The sequence below is a fragment of the Aedes aegypti genome, chromosome 2 (assembly GCF_002204515.2).
Source record: "Aedes aegypti strain LVP_AGWG chromosome 2, AaegL5.0 Primary Assembly, whole genome shotgun sequence".
NCBI classification, from domain to species: domain Eukaryota; kingdom Metazoa; phylum Arthropoda; class Insecta; order Diptera; family Culicidae; genus Aedes; species Aedes aegypti.
In genome coordinates, this window is record NC_035108.1 from 26,726,829 (window position 1) to 26,748,354 (window position 21,526).

A 21,526-nucleotide genomic window follows, 5' to 3' on the forward strand; every position below is an offset into this window, starting at 1 on the left:
TTTTGAAAATTTTCGAATGATTTTACAGCTTAACCGAAGACAGCGCATAATCCGATGGCAATAATGTATGTGTTTTTATATGCACCTCTACAAGCCGGACCAAACTTTTACTCTAATATTCTAACCAGATAGGCTTCACTGGCTTTCCGCTGGGCTAGCAAACAAACCCTTTCGAGCATTCCTTGGTCTAGTGGTAAAGCCAACGACTACAAAGCGAAGCCATGCTGAAGATGTCTGGGTTCGATTTCTTGTCGGTCCAGGACCTGTTGAAAATTGTAATCTTCATGACTTCCCTTGTTATAGAGTATCGCCGTACCTGCCGCACGATATACGAATGCAAAATAGAAAGATCGACAAAGAAAGCTCTTATATAGTACACGCAAAAGTGCTCATTGAACTCTGAGCTCTGTCCGTTTGGGGATACGATTCTACGTCCTATACGGAGACAAACTAGGGGAACGTATTATCGGCCGTTGGGTTCTCTTCGTCATGAGGGAATTTTTGTCGTAATGATTGATATTGATGTCAACTTTGAATTCAATAGCGTTTAGAAAACCACTCTTGACGAAGAGAACTAAGTTACCGATAATACAACCAGTCAACCTGTAGGTTCTAATGCTTGGAAGCGAATCCGTTAAACTAATTTAGAGCTGACGGCATTTAACTGCTCGTTTGTTGTTGAGTCGTAGATGCACTATCTCTTATCTCATGTTGAGGATCCTTACTATCGATTTTTGATGAAAAACTACACTACCCGTCATAAATACGGATTCACTGAAATAAGTATTGCAACACTCAGCTGAATATTAAATCACCCTGAAAAGTTTAGCATCACCTCAAAACAGGTTAATTCACATTGCTATATCTCGAGATCCTTACGACTTGAAAAAAAAGTGGAAAATTCTAGATGAATCAAACCTGAACTACTTGAATATCAAGTAATGCGTACTTGAAATAGGTGAATATGAAGTGCTTCAGACCTGCAGCACTTGAATATAAAGCGAATCAAACCTGAATTACTTGAATATGGAGCGAATCCGACATGAATCACTTGGATATGAAGCAAATCAAACATAAATCACTGAAAATAAATCCTTAATCTCTTGAATATGAAATCAATCAGACCTGAATCACTTGTACATAAAGCGAATCAAACTTGAAACATTTGAAAATGAAGTGAATCACTTGAAATCATTTGAACATCAATGAATCAAACCTAAAACAGTCGAATATGAGTGAATCAGATAAGAATCACTAGGATATGGAACAAACTGAATCACTTGAAAATGAAATGAATCAATTCTGAATCACTTAATAATAAAGTGAATCTGACGTGAAACACTTGCGGGTATGGAGAGAACTAAACTTGAATATATTGAATATAAAATGAATCAATCCTGAGTCACTTGAACATGGAGTGAATTTGACATGATTTTTGTCAAACCTGAATTTCTTGAATATAGAGTGAACCCGAAAGACATGAATATAAAGATAAGACATCAATCACTTGAATATGAAGTCAATCAAACTTGAACCATGAAGAGATTCTGACTTGAATAATTTGAATATGATGAATATGAGTCCTGACTGAGTCACTCGCACATGGAGTAAGTTATACCAGAATCACTAGAATATGAATCAGATATGATACACTTCACACTCAATCACGATTTGCTTGTTCGGTAATTTTTAATACTGGGTACGAATTGTAAATCATAAAAAATACCGAACTTTCAGCTTTTTGATTGAAAACTTCTGACGTTCAGTAACATTTTTTACTTTTTACTGAACTACGGTAGCTGTCAGGCGCAATGTTGCAACATTACCGAACAGGCCGAAAAGTCAGTAAAAACAATTACCGACTATTCAGTAGTTGATGTTTTTTAGAAAATCTATCTTATCAAATTCATAGTGTTTAGGTACAGTCATCCCTCTAGAGTAAACTGTTTCCTGGATGCTCTTGACTTTCCGAATAATTTTGCCGAAGACTCAAACTTTCTATCTCATCTGGTTTGAAAGATAGAATTTGTTTCATATATTTAATTAAATATGCGTACTAGTGCAACCTAGTGGCAAAATTAGGAACCAAAAAATTTGATATTTGGATGTTCTTTACTTTATTTCTGTTCTTTACTTACCGAAGACTCGAACTTCCTATCTCTTGTGGATCGCAAGCTAGAACTAGTTCAAAATGCTCAGTTTTACATGCTCACTAGCGCCACCTAGCGGCTAAATCTCAAACCAAACTATCTGTCTTCCGGATGTCCTTGACTTTCTGAACAACTTTGCCGAAGACCCGAACTTTCTATCTCTTATGAATCACAAGCTAGAACTAGTTCAAAATGCTCAGTTTTACATGCTCACTAGCGCCACCTAGCTACAAAATCGCGAACTAAACTGATCGCTTTCCGGATGTCCTTGAACCCCTGAGGAACTTTGCCGAAGACCCGAACTTTCTATCTCTTATGGATCACAAGCTAGAACTAGCTCAAAATGCTCAGTTTTACATGCTCACTAGCGCCACCTAGCGGCAAAATCTCGAACCAAACTATCTGTCTTCTGGATGTCCTTGACTTTCTGAACAACTTTGCCGAAGACTCGAACTTTCTATCTCATGTGGATCACAAGCTAGAACTAGTTTAAAATGCTCAATTTTACATGCTCACTAGCGCCACCTAGCGGAAAAATCGCGAACTAAACTGTTCACTTTCCGGATGTCCTTGAACCCCTGAACAACTTTGCTGAAGATCGCTTCTTTGCAAGTCGTAAGGATCTCGAGATATAGTAATGTGAATTAACCTGTTTTGAGGTGACTTTTTGGGGGTGATTCATTATTCAGCTGAGTGTTGCAATACTTATTTCAGTGAGTCCGTATTTATGATGGGTAGTGTATCCCTAATTACTTCGCAGGTACGCTGAAAGACCACCGTGACTCAAATGTGTACATTATCCCTCTCTTACCACAATTTACGGTTAGCATCTTGTAGACATGATTGATATCTCTCATTAGTTCATTCCAAACCATCAGATGTGCTTCTGATAATGCGTCTCCATAAAATTCAATCAAGTACCATTCGCTTTGCGTTAAGGTACTTGCCTACTGTTACATCCACTCGAAAATTAGTACCTTTCTTCGCATCCAGAGCTCGCATGGTCACTGCGTATGCGCAGTGAGCGCTCAACATTGTCCCTCTCGCTCTCACTCACCACACCCATATCAATTGCTCCCGTTCCATCTCTCATTTCTGCTCGTGTTTGACTGTACCGCATCGCACGCTGGTACCAATCCACTGAACCGAAAACCGAAGAATGGAAACGTCAAAGCAAATTTGGAGTGAGAGGAAATTCCAAAGTACAGTCATCACCGCACGCGAGAGCGAGAGCGGCGAACGTTGATTAGTCGATGGTATTGGTGGTGCCCATCTGCGACTGTCACTTCGCAATCGACCCTCGCAAAAGAAAGAAGATTGACGACAGTGCTTCGTCGTTCGTTCTGAAAAATTAGTTTTATTTTACATGAAAATCCGGTGAATTATCTTGATTTTGTTGCCAAAATCAAGCGAAATAGTTCGCGCTATTGTGCGATTATCGGTGCGCGTTCGTGTGCGGTTATGGGAAAAGGGCCAAAGTGCGCTATCTGATCCCGAAGGTGATTATGGTGGGGGATATCGATTTGAAGGTGAAAGTGCTAAGGCCCTGATGGGAAAATGAATTAGTCGCCTTTGTTTCGGTTGCTGTCTGTCCGTCTGTGTCTGTTTTTTGGTGGGGATCCAAACAAAAACAACACTTCCTGCTCATCTGCTATCGCTGGCTGTCTATCTGCGCATTTTCTACCCGATTGTATTATTGTGGCTTAGCTGCGGCGATTACGGTGTGTGCACGGCAATAACTAGTGCGTACAAGAGCAAACGAGCGAGGAAAAGCAGGAAGTAAGTTATAAATAAAATTGGTTAAAGTTATGTATATGATTTTGATTTCGTTTTAGCTTGCTGTTTGTAAACCGACTGAGGTTGTGGGTTTTGCAATCGATTGATTCCAAAGCACGCGTTCCCTTCCCTCGGCACACTTGTGTGACGTCAGAGTCATGGGGCTCAAAAAGTAAACAAACCAGTTCGCTTTGTTGTTGTTGGTGGATAAATTCGACCTTTCTTATGCATTTCAGTGCATAGGAAAGCATTACTTTTCCGTAACGTTTTAGGCATGAATTTCAACTTATTTTTCTTTATGTGTCTTTCCAACAATAGCCAATTGTTTAATAAAATTAATTAATTAATTTCTCTCGAAAACCTCTTGCTCGTATCAAGGTATCCAGCAGGGGATGATTTCTGAGAAATATGAGAGTATCTCTCACTTATCGCTCTCTGTAACAATCATGATCCGCTACTCATCATGAGAGTCTGTTTATCGCATAACGCTACAGCTTTGATTACAGCAAAGGGCTAACAGTGCATGATTATACTCAAAAAAAGATCCAAACCTGGAGAACACTATTGCTGTCATATGTTCTACCCCAGATGGTAAATAAGCGAGCTCTCCTTTCTGCTGCTATTTTTTAAGCTTGTTGCAACTTGCAAAACATTGCCGATCATGGACCGATACATTTGATTTTGTTCGCTTGCTTTGATCGTGCTTCGAAATAAATTGAGAACGAATGCTGCAATGCCTGGTATCCAGGCTTGAACTAGGTTTTCATAATACGATACACTCAATCAAAACGTCAACAATTCATTTTTTCATTAGAATCACCAATAACTGTATTGTAAATCGGATGTTACTCTTTGGGTGTATTTCCCGCAACTCATCTCTCTTGCAACGCTTTAATGACTTGTAATTAACTTAGCACTAGAGCAATTATCTTTCACACAGTTCAGAGCATAAACGGTTTCCAGTAGCTAACAGCATCGTTTTCATTATCTCGTTTCAGACGACGAAGGACAAACATCAGAATGTCACTGCTCTGATAGCGATCGTTGTAGCCATTTGTTCGACTGATCGAAAGAGCTGAACGATGGATCGCAATTCGGTAGCCATCGGCATCGATTTCGGAACCAGTTTCTCCAGCGTAGGCATCTATCGCCGCGGGAAGTTCGAAATCGTTGCAAATGCCGCGGGAAATCATCGGATACCGTCGTGCGTGGCCTTCACCGATAAGGCGCGCTTGGTCGGAGAGGATGCATTGGCGCAGGCCGATACGGACCCTGGAAACGCCGTGCTGGAGGTGAAGCGGAAGTTAGGTGGACGTAAGGAAGATAAACTGCAGGTTCAGTTTAAGGGTGAGACGAAGGCGTTCTACCCGGAGGAGATATGCGGGGTGATATTGGGACATCTGAAGGCGATGGCAGAGCGGAAACTGGGTCAAACGGTGGGTTCGGCAGTGATCGCAGTACCGGCGGGGTTTACCGATGGACAACGGCAGGCTCTTCTGGATGCGGCAGCCATTGCTGGAGTCAACGTGCTGAGATTAGTGAATGAACCAACGGCGGCAGCTATCTCCAATGGCATACACAAAAAGGTGATCGGGGAACAGTGGGTTTTGGTGTGTTCGATCGGAGGAGGACATCTGGACGTGTCGATCATGACGATCTACAACGGAGTGTTCGAGGTAAAAGCAACTTCCGGAGATAATCAGCTGGGCGGAACGGACTTTGACGATAGGCTTGTGGCGCACTGTGTGAAGGAATTTCGCGACAAGTACTCCAACGATCTGTCGTCCAGTAAGGAAGCCTTGCGCAAGCTTAGGAAAGCCTGTGAGCAGGCGAAGCGAACGTTATCTTACACGAATCAGGCGTTGATCGACATCGATGACTTGTACGAAGGTCAACGGTTCGAGTTTCTTTTGAATCGTGATCAGTTTGAGGAACTCAATCGCGACCTTCTCGACAAGATTATGCTGCACGTCGAGATGGCATTGCGCAGGGCTCGAAAGGATCGATTTGCCATTCATGAAATTATGCTGGTTGGTGAGAGTTCTCGAATACCTAAAGTGCAGGTGATGCTGAGTGAGTTCTTCGATCGCCGTTCGCTCTGTAGCTCGATCAATTCGGACGAAGCAGTTGTGGTTGGGGCTTCGATAGCTGCAGCAATCCTAAGCGGTGAAAAATCTCCGGAGATCCAGGATATTCTGTGGTTGGATCTAGTGCCGCGATCAATCGGTTTAGTGTCCGAAAGTGGAACTGAAGATTCACCGAGGATTCTAATCAGCAGAAATTCGACAGTTCCTTTGAAAGTGAAGCATCGAGTGAAAAATTTTCATGAAATGCAACTCCTGTACGAAGGAGAAAGTGCCATTGTTAGTGATAATGTGTTGCTGGGGAAGTTGAAGATTGAAGGAACTTTTGGGGATATTGAAGACGTGGGATTGTTGTTCAGCACGGATACTAACGGAATTTTGCATGCCATTGTGGAAGGAAACATTGACCTGAAAGCTACACTAGATAAGGGAAGATTAGAACGTTATGAAATTGATAGAATCGTGTATAAACATAAGAAGATCCTGCTGGAAGCCGAAAAATACGAGGAAGATATTAAGGAGCAGGAAATGGCTGTGGAAAAGCTTGCCATTCAAGCAACCCTTGATCTGGATGAGAAGGCTGGGAGCTGGGATCGTTTCAGTGAATGGATTCACTGTATTTGCATAGTAACCTTTGATCTTGAGCTTGGTCAAGCCATGGAACTGATCTACCCAAAGCACGTAACATTAACCGAACAGGAGAAAACGAACATTTGCTACCTGGCCTTTCCGGATTCCAATTCCGGATGTATGGGCGACTCTCAATTCCACATCAGACTTCGGGTGTCACCCGGATCCGAATCTTCATCACTTCGGAAAGAGCATCTCGATTTTAATTGCCACTGTCTTCCAGTGCACCGGGCAGATCCAGGTCACTTTTGGGGCTTTGTGTACTTCCGTCAAATCAAGGATGCTACACTAAAACGAGGATACTTTCAGAAAAGTTTGGTCTTACTCAGTCGACTCCCATTCATCAATCTCTTCTACGAGCTTACCGCCTTGATTGCACCTGCCTTTTTCTCCAGTGGGGAACCCACTTTGGAAGCTGTCTGCGATAATATTTGCCATTGGCCATCCCTGATGGCAGGAGAAAACATGTCCCTCCATCTCCTGGGAAGCATCTACGAGATATCCATTCCTAAGCAGAACTTCAAAACCTCATCCACGGAGAAGCCCAAACCAGAGACGACCATCAGCCCAAGCCCTCAAACGCAAATCATTGCGTCGATCCACGAAATTGATATTTTCAAAAGTCTCCAGTTCTTCCTGCCACATATCCATCTTCTCTGGGAATTGGTCCTGACCGGTGAACCAATCGTAGTTACCGGAACATCCCCAACTGATTGCGCCCATATGGTCCAATCGCTAATGAGCCTTATCAGTCCGCTGTCTTATTGCGCCGAAAGTCGACCTTACTTCACTATCCACGACACCGAGTTCAAGGAGTTCACCCAGAACAAAAACGGCCATCCGTCAATTATCCTCGGCGTTACAAATCCCTTCTTCGCCAAAACTCTCCAGCACTGGCCGCACATGATCCGCCTCCCAGATAGCACCGAAACCATCCTACAACAGAAGCAGAAGCAAACAGTGACACCCGCCGGTACCACAACTCCCACCAACTCCAGTTCATCATCCGATTCGAAGCTATCCAAAATCAAGCAGATCACCAACAAACTCCTGGATTCGTCCCCCGGAGTATACACCCAGTACAAACCGTTCATCTCCAAAGATAAGGCCTTCATCAAAAAGATCCTCCTCGGGATCAAAACCGAACGTCCACCGTCGGTGCAATCTGCCCTGCTCCGACGGCATTTCCTCGAGCTAACCCAGAGCTTCATGATCCCGCTGGAACGCTACCTAGCCTCCCTGATGCCCCTTCAGAAAGATATCTCCCCCTTCAAATCCGCACCCCTTCCAAATCCCTTCAAGCAAGAAGACTTCCTGGCCACCCTCGAAGGAAACGGTCCGCATCTCACGCCCACCTGCAAGGGCGACTGGGAAGGCCTCTACAAGCGGTTCTTCTCGTCGCCGAACTTCAAGGGCTGGTACGAGTCGCGTTTCTTCGAGCTCCAGCAAACCCTCCAAGCCCTGCACATGCAAACCCTCTCCGAGTCGAATCTCACCGAGTGGGTCAAGGGGAAGCACGAGGTCGAAATCGTCGACATGATACTGCGCCTGAAGCAGAAGCTGCAACTCTGCAGCAGCACTCAGATGGCGGCCCTTCCGGTGCAGCTCAATACCAAGGATACTCGCGAACAGCTGCTGAAGCATCTGGAAAGCATGAAACGGTGTCTTCCGGATGACCTGAAGCAGATTTTAAACAACATCTGATGAAAGGGGAACACTGACGGAATTGTGCAGCTGCGCATGAAGTGAGTGTTTTGTGTATTAAGTTTAAGTTTTTTTTAATCAAATCGATACGGGAAATCCATTGCTTAGCAAATCTGTGTAAGAGATCAATTATACAATACAATGATAGGATAATTACAAATGAAGCGATTTTAGTTCAACGGACCTGTTTGAAGTGTTTGTGTATGATATTTGAATGATATCACAGCCTGGGATACTTACTTACTCATTTGGCTTTACATCAATTATCTTGATAAAGCCTCGCCAACAACTCGCCATATTTCGCCAATTCACTCGTTTTATGGCCGCTTCTCTCCATCCTCGACTGTGACCCACGCTCTCCAGGTCCTGGTGCACCTGGTCAATCCATCTAGCTCGCTGTACCCCACGCCTTCTTCCCAGATAACCAAAATGTACGTATAACGAAATCACCTGGAGGCTCTATATTATGTGATGAATGATAACATACAATGCGAGTGTATAAATATTCTACCGAACTAACCTGCAATATTATGCGACTTAACTAATGATAACAAATGATGATTTGACAGCTGCTACGGATTGATCCGACTTACTTTGTACGTGTGTACGGGACGAAACAAAATGTACAAATGAACTCAGAAAAGAAGTGTTTTATGCGAGGAAACTCATCAATCTGACGAGTTTATCCACGGTGTTTAGCGAGTTTGATGTAATTAGTATGAATAAACGAGTTGTAACGTGAACTTTCATGCGATTTCTGGTTGTCTGGGTTGTTCCGACCGGATTCGTAGCGAACACCTTCTGTACAGAATTGTTGTCCGACATTCTTGCAACATGCCCTGTCCAGCGTATCCTTCCAGTTTTAGCTACCTTCACGATACTGGGTTCGCCGTAGAGTTGAGCGAGCTCGTGGTTCATCCTTCGCCGCCACACGCCGCCGAAGATCGTCCTTAGCACTCGGCTTTCGAAAAGCCCAAGAGCTTGCAAGTCCTTCTCGAGCATAGTCCACATCTCATGCCCGTAGAGGACTACCGGTCTTATGAGCGTTTTGTACATCGTGCATTTGGTGCGGGGGTGAATTTTTTTTGACCGCAGTTTCTTCTGGAGCCCATAGTAGGCACGACTTCCGCTGATGATACGCCTTCGTATTTTCCGACTAACATTCTTGTCTGTCGTCAACAAGGATCCGAGGTGGACGAACTCGTCCACCACCTCAAAGGTATCCCCGTCTATCGTAATACTGCTTCCTATGCGGGCCCTGTCGCGCTCAGTTCCACCTACCAGCATGTACTTTGTTTTAGACGCATTCACCATTAGCACGGCTTTTGTTTCTTCGCGTTTAGGCGGGTGAACAAATCGGCCACCGTATCAAATTTTCTCCCAATAATATCCATGTCGTCCGCGAAGCAAACAAATTGTCCGGATCTCGTGAAAATCGTGCCTCGACTGTCAAGTCTGGCTCTCCGCCTGGGATACCTACTCTTAAATTGAAAGAGTAGGATTAAACTAGTAGTGCAATGATCTGAAGATACATATAGAAACTGGCCCCTATAAGTGCGGAATCGTAAACAAAAGTTTAAGACTTTGTCGGAGTTCTGCAAATAACAGTTCTTGACGACTAGTGGAAAGCCATTCAAATGTATAAGTTTAACTTTTTATACAAGTACGAGTATTATGATTGGAGGTGTCATGTTGTATAGCAGATTTCTGTATTTATTTTAATCGAAGGCCACACGTCTTGAAATGAGTTAGCCATCGCTATATTTCTTGCAAAACGTTTACTTCGAGGGATCTGAAAATTAACTTTGACACAGGTTCTCATGAAGATAAAAAGCAAATCCTAGTATATTTAAATTTTCTAATACTTTGTATCAAACGTGAAATTAACTGGTTGGGGTACGAAAGCATCTACGTTACGGTATAAATAAATGTTCAATTCTGTGTTTTTTTTTCAATTGGCGTAGGAACAGGTGGGGAGGGGGAGTCATACAGGTCATCTCAAGAATTTTTGTTGATAATAAATAAAATAAAGCAATTTACATGAATCTTTTTGTTGACAAAAAAAAAACTCTTCAAGTGGAAAAACCTCACTTGTCACTTGAAATTCGGTTCCCAAAATTCGTATTTTCTGAAAATGCGAACAATACTGTTTTAAATGTTTTCACGATTTCTCATGTTTTTGGAAGATGCCTTGCCCGAAGTGTCGGAGATGATATCCAAATCCACCAAATAATCCAAACATTAAGTAACTAAAACTCGCATAATGTTCGACAAAATTATTTAAAAAAAAAATAGGCAAAATTACTAAAGGCATTTCTTAGGCAACATATAGTGGGAATTTTTGGTGGTAAATAAGCTTTAGTTCTTAACAGACGTTTTCAAAAAAGTTCAACAAAATCTACCGTTTTTTTAAACATTAAATTATTTCTTTGATTTTGCTTATTTTTTCATGTAATTTAACATGGGTAAAATTATTGCCTAAAGTATAAACTACATTTTCCTAAAAAACTAATTTTGTTTTAGATTCTTATGAAACTACACAAAGTATGACTAATTTACAAAAGATTTGTAACATTTTTTTTTCAACCCATCCTTCGATATTGCTTGACAAATTTCAGTATAATCAAATTTCTCAAGGAATATCAAAGGGACGCTTAAGAACTTTTGCTACAAATCTCTTTGAAACTAGTGAAATAATAGTGCAGAATATGTTCATACTTCCAACGTGAATTCCTCCTAGAGGACAACCATTTCTTCTATGTCTACTTTTTATCCAAAAATTGATTCAATTAAAAAAAAACTTAACACTTTAAAAGCTTAAATATGTCCCTCGAAATTCCTCAAAAAATATTGATTCTGTCAAATCTTATACTGGAATATTTCGCTAGAGGTTCTACTAGAAATTCATCTGCGAATAACTACAAATAGTTTTCCTCAAAAATTTATTACAAATTCTTTCATGAATTTCATCAAAAGTCCTTTAGAAATATTTCTAAAACAGAAATTGCATCAGAAATTTTTCTATGCTATTTTTGAAATTCAGATTCAAAAGTATTATCTACGAATTTTTTTTTTAAATTTCTTTATTAGTATTATTCCAGACATTACATTCATTTCTTATATCTAGGTGTTCTGTGTTATTAGACAACACTATCATCCTAATTTGGTAAAACAAATTTAAGATTTTATTAACATTTTGTTAACAACATATAACATTTCATTTGCCGTAGCAGTTCAGATTTTTTACAGGTGAGTTGATTTCACCTGCTTATAAGAGAAAAAAAACGCTTTAAATATACTTAACCTAACTTAACCTAAACATATAACGCATTAATCGTGGCAATAGAAGATTGTAACGATTTTTGCCTGAAATTATTTATTATTTTATTTGACATTTGTTCCAATGTTTCAACATTGGATATTCTATGTAACTCATTGGTACTATACCAGGGAGGAAGCCTCAGTATCATTTTCAAAATTTTATTTTGAATTCTCTGCAGAGCTTTCTTCCTGGTATTACAACAGCTAGTCCATATTGGTACAGCATACAACATGGCTGGCCTGAAAATTTGTTTGAATATCAAAAGCTTGTTCTTAAGACAAAGTTTTGATTTTCTATTAATAAGTGGATAGAGACATTTTGCATATTTGTTACATTTGGCTTGAATGCCCTCAATGTGATTTTTGAAAGTTAAATTCTTATCTAGCATGAGCCCTAGATACTTAACTTTATCTGACCAATTTATTGGAACCCCTCTCATCGTGACAACATGTCTACTTGAAGGTTTCAATTAAAGAGCTTTTGGTTTATGTGGGAATATTATTAGTTGAGTATTGGAAGCATTAGGAGAAATCTTCCATTTTTGCAAGTATGAAGAAAAAATATCCAAACTTTTTTGCAATCGACTACAGATGACACGCAGGCTTCGTCCTTTGGCGGAGAGGCCTGTGTCATCCGCAAACAAAGATTTTTGACATCCCTGAGGTAGTTCAGGTAAGTCAGATGTGAAAATATTGTATAATATTGGTCCCAAAATGCTGCCTTGAGGAACACCAGCTCTTACAGGAAGTCTTTCAGATCTGGAGTTCTGATAATTAACCTGAAGTGTACGATTTGACAGATAACTTTGAATTATTCTAACAATGTATGTTGGAAAATTAAAGTTTTTCAATTTTACAATCAAACCTTCATGCCAAACACTGTCGAATGCTTTTTCTATGTCTAGAAGAGCAAGACCAGTAGAGTAGCCTTCAGATTTGTTGGAACGGATCAAATTTGTTACACGTAAAAGTTGATGAGTGGTCGAATGTCCATGGCGGAATCCGAACTGTTCATTGGCAAAAATTGAATTTTCGTTGATGTGTGCCATCATTCTGTTCAAAATAACCTTTTCAAAAAGTTTACTGATGGAGGAAAGCAAACTGATTGGACGATAGCTAGAAGCTTCTGCAGGATTTTTGTCTGGTTTTAAAATTGGAACAACCTTAGCATTTTTCCATTTGTCAGGAAAATATGCTAATTGAAAACATTTGTTAAATATATCAACTAAAAATGATAAGCTACTTTCTGGAAGTTTCTTGATGAGGATGTAGAAAATTCCATCATCGCCAGGAGCTTTCATGTTTTTGAATTTTTTAATAATAGTTCTCACTTCTTCCAAATCAGTCTCTCAGGCATTTTCGAAAACGTTCTCTTGATTGAGAATATTTTCGAACTCCTGAGTAACTTCATTTTCAATTGGACTAGTAAGTCCTAAATTAAAATTGTGCGCACTTTCAAACTGCATAGCAAGTTTTTGAGCTTTTTCGCAATTAGTTAGTATTAATTTGTTTTCCTCTTTCAATGCCGGTATAGGTTTCTGAGGTTTTTTCAAGATTTTAGATAATTTCCAAAAGGGCTTAGAGCCAGGGTTCAATTGAGAAATTTTATTTTCAAAATTTTTGTTTCTTAAATCTGCAAAACGTTTCTTGATTTCTTTCTGCAAATCCTGCCATATAATTTTCATAGCAGGATCGCGAGTGCGTTGAAATTGCCTTCTCCTCACGTTTTTAAGACGGATCAAGAGTTTAAGATCATCGTCTATAATCACGGATTCAAATTTTACTTCACATTTTGGAATCGCAATGCTCCGGGCTTCAACAATGGAATTTGTTAAAGTTTCAAGAGCATTGTCAATATCAAGTTTAGTTTCTCAAGAAATGTTAACGTCAAGATTAGAGTCAACATACGTTTTATATATATTCCAGTCGGCTCGTAAATAATTGAAAGTGGAGCTGATAGGATTGAGAATCGCTTCATGCGATATTTGAAATGTAACAGGGACATGATCAGAATCAAAATCAGCATGAGTAATCAGTTGGCTACAAAGATGACTAGAGTCGGTTAAGACCAAATCAATCGTAGATGGATTTCTAGAAGAGGAAAAACATGTGGGGCTATCAGGGTATTGAATTGAGAAATATCCTGAAGAGCACTCATCAAATAAAATTCTGCCGTTGGAATTACTTTGAGAATTATTCCATGACCGATGTTTGGCATTAAAGTCACCAATGACAAAATATTTTGACTTATTGCGAGTCAATTTACGCAAGTCAGTTTGGAGCAAATTAACTTGCTGCCCAGAGCATTGAAAAGGCAAATAGGCAGCTATGAAAGTATATTTACCAAACTGTGTTTCAACAGAAACACCTAAAGTTTCAAAAACTTTAGTTTCAAATGACGAAAACAGTTGATGTTTTATACGCCTATGAATGATGATTGCAACTCCCCCACATGCCCCATCAAGTCGATCGTTACGATAAACAAAAAAGTTAGGATCTCTTTTGAGTTTAGATCCAGGTTTTAAATACGTTTCGGTAATAACTGCTATATGCACGTTATTAACCGTAAGAAAATTAAACAGCTCGTCCTCTTTACCATTCAGAGAACGAGCATTCCAATTTAAAATATTTAAATTATTATTTGGATCCATTAGAAAAACGTAATCCAATAACAATTTGATTTGTAAATTTTACACCTACTTGGACTGCTTCAGTCATAGTGGTGGCTTTGAACATTGCATCAATCATTAGATTCAATTGTTCAGTTAGAAAATTAAAATCAGAGGCAGACATGTCATGTGAATTCCCATTGGAATTTCCGGTAGACGAAGAAGCGGAGTTACCTGTGGCGGTAGGGTTTTTTCCATTTGATTTGAAACAAGTAGAATGGGTACCCATGGATCGAACAGGGGAGGAGTTCAAATTTCCTGCTACGATATCGGCAAAGGATTTACCGTGGGTAGATACATTCGAAATTGAAAGATTCGAACGGCTACCCGACGGATTAAAATTAGTTTGTGAATGAGCATGATTATGATCTTCCTGATGGGTATGATTCATGATCAAGCGATCGTTAACTGAAAAATGAGCATTGTTCGATACTCTACCAGGCAAATTCCGGAAACGACCGTTATCGTAACGGATATTATCTTTCATCTGCCTGGCACGAGCCTCAATGACCCTTTTGCGTGAAGGACAATTCCAAAAATTGGACTTATGGTTAGCCCCGCAATTACAGCATATGAATTTGGTGGTATCTTCCTTCACTGGACAGACGTCCTTAGCGTGAGAAGAACCTCCGCAAATCATGCATTTAGCATCCATGCGACAATTTTTTGTACCATGACCCCACTTTTGGCACCGACGGCACTGAGTGGGGTTCTGGTAATTTCCTCCAGGTTTCTGGAAATGTTCCCATGTCACACGGACATCAAACAAAAGTTTTGCTTTTTCTAAAGCTTTAATATTATTTAGTTCTTTTTTGTTAAAGTGAACTAAATAAAATTCTTGAGAAAGCCCTTTCCGAACAATGCCAGATTGGGTTCTCTTTTTCATAATGATTACTTGGACTGGGGAAAATCCAAGTAAATCATTTATTCCATTTTGATCTCTTCAGGAGACTTATAGTCACTTGAGAGACCTTTCAAGACAACTTTGAACAAACGTTCAGTTTTGTCGTCATAAGTAAAAAACTTGTGCTTCTTCTCTTCAAGATGTTTGAGAAGAAGTTCTCGATCTTTAAGAGTTTCCGGCAAAACGCGACAGTCTCCTTTCTTTGCGATTTGGAAGGAAACCTTGATTCCCCTAATGGAGTTCAAGATCTCCTGCCTAAATCCCCCAAATTCGGAACAACTGACCACGGCACTCTTTGCTTCCTCACTTGAATCAAAGAGCCTGGGCTAGAGGCTGCTTCGATTTGGTGTTCGGAAAATTTGTCTAGAGCATCGAACTGATTGCTCATTTCGATACAATTTCACCCTTGGAAGAAACTTCGCATTCCGGGGAAGCGTCCTTTCTTCCATTCTTGCCACGTGTAGTGACAGTTTTAAAACCCACTTTTTTGGAGGGAAGTAGTGAATTCAGAGATTCACCCTTCCTTTTGTTAGTTGTTGATACCATGTTTAGTTAATAAACGAGAAAGACGTGACCTTCGAGAGGTTTTTTCCCTAGACGGTGTCCAAGAAGGATTACCACCGCTAGCTTTCGCCAACGGGTCCAACGAAAAATCGAAGGCACGGGTCCAAACAAGGATCGTAAAGGGATCAATAGTAGAAAAAATAGTACTGAAAAGTACTGTTTTAGTAGCACTGAAAAGTACCGTTTTTAATTTTAGCACTGAAAAGTACTGTTTTTGTAGCACTGAAAAGTACTGTTTTATTGCTTTAGGTAGTTTTTAAGAAAACTTCCAAGAGCAGAGAGAATTCGTGTACGCACAGCACAAAGGTACGATGCGCACTGTGTACTTGACATAAGCTGTAACGACGAATGCAACCATGATAAATATCTGTACTTATATAGGAGTTCAAATTATTTTGCTACTGTTGGCACGAACATCCAGTAAGTTGGGTGACAATCCATACAAAATACAAATTCTATGCTTTTCACCACTAATTGAAATATAGTTCATTGAATTGTTTTTGTATTGTACAACAATACACGCATTGCTAATCAAGACAATACATGAACAATTTATTGTATTGTATTTTCAAAATGTATGTATGAAAAAATATCTATATTTGTATTCTTGCGATACTTAACTTTACTTAAGACTTACTTAACTATTGGAAAAATCTCATATACCATACAGTGAACTGTTCAAAACAATATACTGTTCTGTAATTGTATTGTCATATTACAATATACTATATTGTATTTCCAATATATTGAATGGTACTGTTACAATACGTTATAGGGATTGTCCACAAATTATGTCACGCTAAATATTGACATTTTCGACCCCCTCCCCCCCCCCCCCTTCGTCACGTTTTTCGCATGGATCCTTCAAAAATGTTGTAAGGCTCGTCACGCTTGGCTTGACCTCCTCCTCCCCCCCCTTGGGCCGTGACGTAATTTGTGCATGACCCCATATTGATTTTGTATTGTATTTTTTATGCTGAGGAAAACAAAGTGCAGTAATTTTAATTTGTAATTTGAAGCATAAAAAATAAAGTTAAATAAAATTTAAAAAAAATAAAATTTTCGAGTGCTCAAAAGTTTAATAGTGCAAAAGTGATCGGTGCGTAGCTTTTATGACAAATTGGCATTGGAGCGGAAAATGGGACTTTTCAAAGTGTTGAGTTTTTCTTAACGTTCAACGCTCCGTCATCGCAATCATCGTCATCATTGAATCTCCAAAGCAGTTTTTCTGTTCAAAACTGAAAATTATTTGATGAAAATGTGTTCACTCTGTTTTGTTTGGAGAATAGAATACAGTGAACACATTTTCGTGTAAATGTTCTTTATTTTGTACGAAAAATGGCGTAGACCTCTTCCAGACAAAAAAACTTAGCTACGCCGATGTTTATCAGTCATAAAAATTGATACATTTTCGAAAATAGAATAGTTGTGAAAAAAGCAAAAATATATTTAAAAATCAAAAGCAACATATAGGTCATTTTCACAATGCCTACTTTTTAAAAATAGGACTGACTTGCGACTCACGGCAGTAATTCGCAGTTTGAATATTTTTTCGGTAATGCCTGATTTACTACTGAAAAGGAATCGGTAAAGAAATTTCTTGCCGATTCCTTGCAGGAATTTTCTACAGCGACTCCCATTTGAACTGACATTTCTTTTCAACTGCGTACTGCGATCAGAAAAAGTGCATTCTTGATCATTTCCTTGCAGAAATTTCCCATGCGTCAAGATAGGCCGAGAAATTACTTGTCAACAGCGAATCAGGCTTAAAGCTAAGTTTGCTGTTTCACTCAATAAAAGTAAAGAAATTCCTCGACTATATGAGTCAAGAAATTTCCTACAGAGAGCCCCTTTGAAATGACATTGCTTCTCAACTGCGTACTGCGATCAGAAAGATGTTATTTTCTGGACCATTTCCACGCATCGAGATAGGCGATTCCTTCTCTTATTAGTGCAAACCAGCCTTAAGGTGAAGATGGATCAAAGCCAAAACTCAAATATTCAAGAGCACAAATCTGGAGAACCACACATTCGTTTGAGCTGAAAACTTAATCGATTGATCACTGTAGTGGGGGTGACCAATCAATCAAGTTTTCAGCTCAAACAGGTATTCGGTTCTCCAGATTTGTGCTCTTAAAAATTCGAGGCTTGGCTTCAATTCATCTTCACCTTAATAAAATAATGCTGCTCGCAGGGGGGAGGGGGGGGGGTGGGTCATCATATTGCAAGTTAAACAAAACTTGGTTTATTGTTCAAACAATTTCAGGAAACAAAAAATTGTAATATATAATAATCCTCGGAAGAGCGTATTATAGAATTTATCTCAAAATAACATATATGAACTAATATATGTCAATTTCGAAAAATACATTCAAAAAGTTAAGAATTTGTTATGAGCTTGAATGCATATTTGAACATGTATTTTCACAAAGGCATCAAAATTGTACAATTGAATAACGTGTTGATCAAGATAAGAAAAACCCAAAATCCCGAATCCCCCATACCAGCATTTTATTAAGTCCGGAAAACAAGACTCTCTTCTTTGGATGACATATTTCTACCGTTTGTGTGGTACGAAGAACGATTTCCAGTATTTTTTAATTGGATAAAAAGTGAAACACAATTTTCACCTTCAACGAAGTACCAAAAAAGAAACAATACCCAAATCCACGGCAAAATATGACGTGTTTGGAACATTTTTTTTTTAATTTCTCCGTAGTAATTTCCATATGAACCTACATTGTCTTTTCGCTACCTTTAAATCACCACTTAGAAAGCTAAAAATTCACAGAACCCTATTTTTTTATGGTAAGGATATTAAGATAGATGTGGGAGAATGAATTTTCAAACTTTTCAAATTTTGAACCACCCTAGTCAATTTAAGTTTGAATTGTTTATGAAAATACATTTTTTATGGGTGTGATTGTAGTGAGGTCACATAACACAAAACTTTAAATTCTTGAAGCTCCTCGTGGCTTACTGAATTGTATAATAACTAACTCTTCCGCATATTTTAATAAGCAAATGAATCACGTTCCACAATCACCCACGCGCTCAAAAATGAGCAACTGCTGCCAGCATATAAACTCTTTTCTTCTCCCCATCATAAAAATGTATCGTAGTCACGGAGTGTGCCGTTATTCCGGAGTGAGAGATGTACAGCGACTAAGACGTGACGTATTTAGATTATTAAGCGCAGATAGAAGGATGAATGACTCTTTCAGAATGAGTGGGACAGTACAAGAATAAAATGACAGGACACCTCCCATTCAACCACACGGTGCTTCATTTAATGATATTATCGAAAAATAGCCATTTGGTTCATACAGTTGTTCTTTATCTCTGGACTGATTTAACACAAATCGTAAGACGAGATTACGCCCTTTTGAAAGCATAAAAATAGTTGATTTTTAGTATATAATCGTTTTTATTATTTTAATCGTATTTTATTCGCAGGCTCAATGGATATAATGTACTAAGGAGCCAATTTAATTGTTTTCATTAACTGTAGTATAACATAATACTCAACATTAAAATAGTTTGACAGTTAATTAGTTCATAATCAATAGTTTTAAAATCATAACTTCAGGCATTTCCGAAAAAAATTGCCACTGAAATACAACTTTTATGTATCAAAAAAACAATTATTTAGATGGTAACATCTTAACTTCAAATTTAGTCAGAAAATTTAAAAAAAATCTTGGTTGGTGACAACTAGATATAAAACCATCTTATTTTAAAAATTTTCATTGGTATTTTTTCATAATAACCGTAAATGAAGCACCGTAAACCAGGATCGGTGCAACAGCCTACTTATTTCAGAATGGGATACGATGGAACTGGGTTCTAATGAATAAAGCAGACTAACAATAGATTTCTACAAGTTTATTCTGATGTCTGCTGCGCAAAAAAAGAGAATGAGCCCGCCCCCCATGCAAGTGAAACTCTATTGTTTTTGTGCAAGCTAACCATTTTGCTACATTTCCTGCCGCCGATCTCAAGGTAGTGCATACAAAAATGTTCAGGTTTTCCATTAATCACCGGTCTGCGACAGACTAAGATCGAACCGAAGCATTTTTAGCGTAAACACATTATCGCAGATCAGAGCGAAATTCCGAATCCCCCCCCCTCGAAGTTGGCAACTTTCGATGGAGCAGAACACTTCTGGCCGCCGTTTGTTTACCATCGGAGGGCACGTGCTGGGTAATTAATAGCCACAAAAATTTACGCTCGTTATAATGGTTGGTGGAGTGAAGAATTTCGCCTCCCAAGTGAAGTGGCGGTTTAATATACGAGCGTTACATGCCACAAAATGCGCCGACCGTGGGCCAATTAAACGGAACCGCGAATCGATCGCTGGGGTTTGAAGCTTTCAAGTCAAACGATGGCCTTCCGCGAACTCGTTCCTTGGTATTTTTAGTGTTAATACGGAGAAGCACGTTCGATTGTGCCCTTTAATCAATAACCATCCAAAGGTAATTGAAATGTATCATTAATTATTAAAATCGATGACAAATGTCGCCGTACTTATTCGACCGGAACACCGGAAATGTGTATATTTTATTAAATCGAACGAAAAAAGCTACTCTTTTATTCTATCAATGTGTGACATAATATGGAGCAATGGTATAAAATGCATCATATGGAATTCTCTGATTTTTGTATCGATTACCATCAAGGAGTAGAAAAAAGTAAAACAATTGCCACACATTTTTTGTTATTATTTCCTGAAAATCAGGAAAACAGTCGTCAAATTGTAATGCATAATAGTTAACTTTTATAGAGATACATAATCTGCATATATATTGGTCCACAATAAAAAAAAAAGCTAGACGAATAGTTACATTTCAACCCCTTCACTCCTAACACCAAACATTTTCCGGTGTTCAAAATACGGTGGGTGTGCCATGGGCGTAGCCAGGTTTTCCGTCAGGGGAAAAGACCAACGACCGTAAAATTATTGTCTTGTATTACACGCAAAAACGACCGCTTGATAATATGAGAAGGATATCAACTTCGCATGAAAACAGAATCGTTTTCGGCGATGCCATTATTAGTAATTACTGCATTGTTTTGCTCATATTGTTTTTAAAACTCATGTTACACATGAATCTTCGGTAGTGCTTCATTCCGATTAATGTTACCCCGAAATACGGTAAATTTGATAATGAGCAAGGATGGAAATCTAGTGATCATGACAAAATAAATGATGCATCGCGGTTGTTCTTTATCGTGCGATCATAGCAACAACGACTAACCATTAGTCGTCAAGACCTAACAACAAACTCCGCTCCGCGAAAAATGAATCGCTCGGCATGTGGTCGGCGTTAAGTCAGAGTGGACCAAGTGACATTTTTCATATTTTGAGAAAAATGGGTTTAAAGTCTAACGCTCTGTAATTTTTGAACTCGTTTAAATTTCGGTTCAATATTTTTACACGTCTTTATGTTACTTTCTAACAATATAATGTGAAGTGATAATCATGAAAAATCATAATCCAAACCTCTAATAGAACGATTTTTTGATGGACTATGTGTACTTGGTCCACTCTGACTGAACCAAAGACCGCCGTTCAGTGAGCTGGTTCACTCTGACTGAACAATTTCTTGGAAAATAACAATCATTTAATGCTTGCATGGTCAAATTGGGTGCATATATCTAAGCTAAACAGATTATCAAGACCCTTCGACACCAGTTTCGTAAATCCTTAATTAACCCATATAG

At 39.1% G+C, this 21,526-nt stretch overlaps 2 protein-coding genes across 5 annotated transcripts in view; one reads left to right on the top strand and one right to left on the bottom strand.

The window, feature by feature from the left end:
* The window catches only part of LOC5577804 (serine-rich adhesin for platelets), a 572,874-nt gene that overhangs the window by 95,662 nt on the left and 455,686 nt on the right, over positions 1-21,526 (bottom strand). The gene's annotated exons all lie outside the window — the stretch shown is intronic.
* Positions 3,416-8,527, top strand: LOC110675408 (protein DENND6A). Of its 2 annotated transcripts, none has more exons than XM_021840344.1 (2): positions 3,416-3,929; positions 4,925-8,527. In XM_021840344.1, exon 2 carries the CDS (start codon positions 5,009-5,011, stop codon positions 8,342-8,344), a length of 3,336 nt encoding a protein of 1,111 aa, XP_021696036.1. In that variant the 5' UTR covers positions 3,416-3,929; positions 4,925-5,008; the 3' UTR covers positions 8,345-8,527. The 2 variants fall into 2 exon arrangements, with proteins under 2 accessions (XP_021696036.1, XP_021696037.1); XM_021840345.1 differs by having other exon boundaries at positions 3,416-3,649.

What these genes read in the sequence shown, in the direction of transcription:
- LOC110675408 (XM_021840344.1), top strand. Translation starts at nt 5,009, where the DNA reads ATGGATCGCAATTCGGTAGCCATCGGCATCGATTTCGGAACCAGTTTC.